The 6,368-nt window shown below is 34.7% G+C and overlaps 1 protein-coding gene and 1 long non-coding RNA gene across 2 annotated transcripts in view; both read right to left on the bottom strand.

The window, feature by feature from the left end:
• Positions 1–336: 336 nt before the first annotated feature.
• Positions 337–5,590, bottom strand: LOC145040944 (uncharacterized). The gene is made up of 4 exons (XM_078988828.1): positions 4,453–5,590; positions 1,039–4,379; positions 594–674; positions 337–456 (listed from the first exon to the last, which is right to left on the bottom strand). The coding sequence occupies exons 1-4, from the start codon at positions 5,588–5,590 to the stop codon at positions 337–339; spliced, it is 4,680 nt and encodes a 1,559-aa protein (XP_078844954.1).
• Positions 5,591–5,692: 102 nt separating this feature from the next.
• LOC145040070 (uncharacterized) overlaps positions 5,693–6,368 on the bottom strand; it is a 1,855-nt gene continuing 1,179 nt past the window's right edge. The window contains exons 3-4 of the long non-coding RNA XR_013679858.1: positions 6,096–6,177; positions 5,693–5,898 (exon numbers count right to left, since the gene is read on the bottom strand). This is a non-coding gene — a long non-coding RNA (uncharacterized LOC145040070). The remainder of the gene's footprint in view (positions 5,899–6,095; positions 6,178–6,368) is intronic.

Raw genomic sequence — 6,368 nt, 5'->3', positions numbered from 1 at the left:
TAACTGTGTAAAAAAAAAAAACAAACAAAAAAAAATTGTTACCTTCATAACTATAATAAAAAGGCATCTAGCATAAATTTTCCTCTGGCTGTAATGCCAATAAGCAGAAAATAGCAACATAATTTGAAAATCTTTTTAGTCCATGTTTTTTCGTTTCTTTTTTCAACTACATGTGTCTGACTAACCCGTTGAGACTTTCCTTCTCCATTAGCCTACATAAGAAAGAAATCTAAACGTTTATTACTTGCAATTGAGCACAAATGAAAAAGACAAAGAAAAAGATGATACCTTTATCATTTCTATAAAGACAATTTAGGACAAGTTTTCTGCTGGTTGCTAGTGAGAAAAAGCAGAAATTGCAACGTACTTTGAAAAAAAATTTGATCCATTTTTTTGTTTTTTTTTTTCAACTACATTTGTTTGACAAACCCTTTGAAACTTCCCATATCCATCAACCTACATAAAGGAGAAATGTAAAGTTTTAACACTATACAATTTAGGGAAAAAAACAGAAAAGTGGTACTTATATGATTTTAGTAAAAAAGAATAAAAAAAAATTCCCCTCTGGTTGCTAGTGGCAATAAGTAGAAAACAGCAATGTAAAACATTTTAGGCCATTCTTTTTCAGCAAAATGTGTCCCACCAACCCTTTGAAACTTCATATCTCCATCAACCTACATGAAGGAGAAATCTAAACCTTTATTATTTGGAAATGAACACAAATTCAAAAAAAGAAGTTACCTTTCATCATTTTAGCCCAAAAAAAATTGTGGTTGCTAGTCAGTTCTGCCAAAAAAAAAACAATTGAAATGGACATTAAAAGGTTACTAATTGTTTAAAAAGACAAAGAAAAAGAAAAAGTCAGTTGACAGACAAATACATATAGATATATTTGACGTTACTTTGATCATCAATGAAAAGGAATTGAGAGATGTTTTTTTTTTTCTGTGGTTGCTAGTCGGAGCTGTAAATAAACAAATTAAAATTGACATTAACAACTTATTTATTGTTGAAAAGAGAAGCCAACTGTCAATTTACAGACACATACACGTGGACATGTTTGGCATATTGTAATACTTCTTGATGTACAATATTTTTTGTTTTGTTGGTGTCTAAAGAATACAAAGGATGGTTGATGAGAACTTTGACATTTTCAATTCTTTTGGCACGAGATAGGGCAACATATAGTTGTCCATGTGAAAATACTGGCTCCTTAAGGTATACACCTACAAAGTCTAGTGTTTGGCCTTGTGCTTTGTTGATGGTCATTGCGAAACACAACCTAATTGGAAATTGAATTCTTTTGAAGGGAACCGTATATTCTTTGCCTGTAGGTGGTTGTAATGGAATCCTGTGTATAAAGACCTCTTTCCCAGCGAAATCTCCAAATGCTATTTCCACACGAATTACATTCCTGTTGAAGTCTTTGCAAAACAGTCTTGTACCATTGCATAATCCTTCGGTAGGATTCATGTTTCGCAACAATATAATAGGTGCGTTTTTCTTTAAAACGAGTCGATGTGGTGGCATACCATTAGGAGTTAGAGAATGAAGTAGATCTTCATAATGTCCCTGGTCGTTTACATCAAGAGTTTCATCAAAACTATTATACTCTATTTCTTCTCCTGGGAACTTCTGAATCAAGACATCATTTATTTCACTAACAAAAGCATTTTTCGTTGTCAAAATAGCTCGGTTGAAGGACGAAGGCACATTGGAAGATTTACCATAAATACTTGGGTAAACATATTCAATGAGAAGATTTAAGGCATCCTTCTGATTGTTACTCTCTATGATCATTGCTGCAGGAATAGTGACAACATCATCATGTTCAGAACTCTCTTCGCCGTCGCCTAACCTTAACAGAAATTCAGTAAATTTTGGATCTAGTAATGCTCTCATGTTTTGTTCCAGCTGTAGTACACATAGTGACGGCCACAAAAAAGAGTTAGTAAGACAAGCAGCAATTGTTTCAGATTTGCTCCCTTTTCGAACAACCGGTAATGTTTGCCTAAAATCTCCACCAAGAACAACCACTTTGCCACCAAAAATTTCACTTGAGTCCATAAGATCTTGTAGCAAACCATCTAAAGCTTCTATTGCATACCGTTTTGCCATCGGAGCTTCGTCCCAAATAATCAACTTAGAGCTCTTAATCAAATTAGCCAAAGAACATTGCTTACTAATTCTACAATGCATTCCATCAGAAAGATCCAATGGAATTTTAAATCTAGAATGCGCGGTTCTGCCCCCTGGAAGTAAGGATGCAGCAATTCCTGATGTTGCTGTGGCTAAAGCAATTTGTCCTGCTGATCTGATCTTTGCTAGCAAAGCTCTATAGAGAAAAGTTTTGCCTGTATCTCCTGGTCCATCAACAAAGAATGCCCCACTTTTCTTGCAATCCACTGCTCCAATGATTTTATCAAATGCAACTTTCTGTTTTTCATTGAGATTGTGTATTGCTTGTAAATCAGCCTCACATACAACAATACTCTTTTCTGCTCTTATTTCTCTTCTTTCATCTTCCAAATCATCATATGAAAAGTCAGGAGGCAAGACATCAAACTCATTAAGTTGTCTTCCTATTGATTGTAAGAACGCGTTTACTTGCTGAAATGCACATCTAGTAGCTTCTTTACGCGTGTACTGATCACATTGTATAAGATCTTCCAACATCGAATCCTCAAAAGATACCCACAGTTGGCGGGGATTGTTTGGAGTCGTGTAAACAAGTAACGTTGCAAAAAGTCTCCGTAGTTCGTACGACATTTTGAACACTGATGCCTCTTGGAGACATAACTGTTGACTGTTATCATCAATTAAATATCCATGAACCAATGCAGATTCTCGAAATGTGGCAACCTGAACTCCATTAAAAACCTTAAGATCTTCATATGATTTAGGACAACGAATTTTCAATAAAAGCATCCTCAGATAATATCTTTCACCTTCACTTGGATGGGCAACCACTATACGCCCTATTGAATTATCTTGTTGCCTAGGTATCCAAACCTTTTTGTTCGACTTCCACACAAAATGATCAGGAAATTGGACGTATGTTAAATTTAAACTTTGTGCAAATCGGTCCGTTCTATTTTTAACAAAAAACTCGGTCAACATTGTCTTTCTTTTATCAGCATTTTCAACAATATTCTTCAAACGTTCTCTCTTTTTAAATGTGATTGGCTGAAAATTCTCCAAATGAAGAGGCAAATGAATAACGGCTGGTTTAATTTCGCCCATCGAAAATCTAAAAATCCGCCATGCTCCTTCAGGTGGGGATATCCATCTACCTGCTTGAAACCGATCAATCTCATTTATGGATTCATCATCATCTTTTGAAGAAACAACAAAACTAATTTTATCATATCCTTTGCATATGTACTTATATATGTATTTTACAGCTTTTATTGTGGAACATATTTCTATATTTACATGACAATCAAACTTACAAAGTAAATATGGGTTATATGGAACAATCCATCTGTTGTCGAGCTCAGCACCTCTCACCATAACTTTAACTCCGTTGTCACGTCTTCTGTAAGAAGGATATGCATCATTACCTTGAGTTGTTTGAGATGAAAAATCTTTTGGATAGAAATTCTTACAAGTTCCCATTTTTTTCATACAAACATTGTCTGGATTAAGGGAACCACATGGACCGTGAAACATATGTTTCACTACCATCCTAAAGAGATGAGGATTTGCATTTTTATCCGGTATTTCAGCACAAACTATCTCATCATATTCTTCTGTGTGGTGCATCTTATAGTGTGGTGCAAGTATAAGCAAAAAATGAGCATGCGGCAGACCTCTTTTTTGGAACTCCACAACATAAGTGTATGCGACAACCTTTCCAAATATTTCTTTTTTGAAGATTTCATCTTTAAATTGCTGAAGCTTGGCATGGAATACTCTAACAATCAAATCGGCCCTATTTTGTGTTTCCTCATGAGGCATCAAGTGTTGTTTTATTTCAGGCCAATTAGGGTTACATGTCAAAGTTAGGAAAATATCTGGCTTTCCAAATTTTTGTACGAGTGCCATAGCATCAATGTACCTACGTCTCATATTTCTCGGACCACCAATAAAATTTGCTGGTAGAATGACTCTCTTCCCAATAGATGAAGCATTTGTTTCCCCACTTGTCATTGCGTCCACCACCCCTTGAAGGAATTCTTGTCGTAACTCCTGTTGTTGTGTTCTGTAGAAAGCTAATCTTTGTGTCTCCAATTTAACGTAGATGTCAACTATATATTGTTGTAACAAACGACCAAAAAGCAATAAGCAAGATTTATCATTTCTGCGTATCTGAAGCTTATAGGCATAATATTCCCTTATCGAAACACATTTTGAAGTCTCTAGATTGCGTCCCAAAACTGTGACAACAGAGAAATACAATAAGTAGAAATAAAACAAAGAAACACAATATGAGAAAAAGGTATTTCATACCACTCTCTTCCATATCCAGTAGTTCATCAACATTTGTAGCAGCCCAGGGTGAGATGAGTGTTTCTGCCTCAGAAATAACTTTTCCTCCTTTCATCCTTTGGGAAGCAGTTTTTTTCGGAATATGCTGATGCCAACCAAGTTCTCCAAGCGGAAACATTAAAGGATACTGTAACGGATCATAGCAGCCATAATAATATTGAACAGTTCTGGACTGATCACTATGTGTTTTCACTTCAATGTTCCTTTGACCTTGTTCCCCATTGACTTCGCCTTCAACCCAAAGAGCAGCTACTTGTGAGACATCCGGTTTGTTATACACCCGTTGATCTTGTCCGGGGATAATCTTAAGAATAATCTTGTATTCAGCAAAACATGGAACATCTCTTAAATTGCTGAAAAACCGTGCATAAGGATTTTGCTGCAGATAGGCCATGCATATTGCAATTAACTCTTTAGATAACCGTGGAGAAGACATAAATCGGTTTTCTATTTCATTTTCATTGTCATGGAAATAGAGTTGAAGATTTTTGGCACTTTTCTCATCAGGTTGTAAATCATTGAGAAAATGATAGACCTGACCCTGTACTCTGAAAGTATATATACCCATATTTCTTTTTGACAGATCATTGTCGGCCCTAACACCAAATGAAGTAAATGCAAAATGATTATTATATGTTCTAATATACGTCCTAAAAGATTTTGCAAGGTCAGATGTAGAAGTCAACAAATTCTGCATCATAGACGGGAGTTCATTAGTTGACAAAACAATTCGCCCTTCTAAACAGCAAAAGTTCGATGTTTCTGAATAAAATTTCATGGCACCACAATAAGAGCAACATAAAACATCAGGAAGAATATCAGCACTCAAAATAACCTGCCATAGGAGATGTTTTCCTTTTGTCATGTTCATAGGAGGAGGAAGTAAAGTTCTTGCTACTGTTTTGGTGGATGAAAATTGTCTATTGCCAATACTCTTAAGTCTTTTTCTTTTCCACTTTATAATGGCTTCTTTTCTATACTGTTTCTTAAATCCTAAAGTACAAGCAACCATATCCAACTTTTCAACTATTTTTTCAAGACGACCACTATTTTTTTTCCATTTTAGAATGGCTTTTCTCCTATACTCTTTTTTAGCCATAAAAAAAGTGCAGTCCCTCATGGAATTACAAGTGATTACTACTACTGAAATTTGGAAGTTTTATCACACAGATCAACATAAAGTAGTAAAATAACTGGTAGATAGGCGAACATCTTCAGTATTTTTCACAAGTGTAAAAAACAATATTATAAAAACTTCAAAAGAAAGTAATCCATACACAAAGCTTATAGAACTCGTCACTTCCTTTAAAAAACCTGAAGCAGTCTCTCATTAAATATAAGCACAAAAACATCTTCAAACATCAACACACATTAGGCTTCTGATATTCCGTTGTTTGATACATAACCCTGCAAAGTAAATACCATAGTAATAGAGTAAGATTGAAAAGAAAAATAAAATTAAAATAAAGTTGTTGACATTATTAGCAGTGTAATTTACTGTTTACATATTTAAAATTGATTTTGGTAGATAAGTTCATTTATTCCAGTTTTGTTGCATGACATTATTAAAAAAAATAACAGAAAGAAGTAACAACTGTAGACACCTTGGCAACTCCATTGATAAGAGCAGCTTCTGCTAATGGAACTTGGGCAGAAATTCTCTCCCCGACTGCTTTACCATGGACACTGCATGAAATAAATTGGAAAAGAAAAGTAAGGATAACTACTTAAATTATAATATTAGAAAAAAAAAACAAAGGAATCAACTATTCAAGCCTTAAAACTCTGTTTTTTTGTCTAAGAGAGAGTCACTCTTGTAGAAATGAAAAAAAATTAAAAGACTATTTATGATAATTAGCTACTTTGACGGGTAACCG

The sequence above is a fragment of the Lactuca saligna genome, chromosome 4, assembly GCF_052625555.1.
Source record: "Lactuca saligna cultivar CGN05327 chromosome 4, ASM5262555v1, whole genome shotgun sequence".
NCBI lineage: Eukaryota > Viridiplantae > Streptophyta > Magnoliopsida > Asterales > Asteraceae > Lactuca > Lactuca saligna.
Note: the sequence above shows the minus strand (reverse complement) of the source record. Positions and strands in the feature narration are given on the sequence as shown.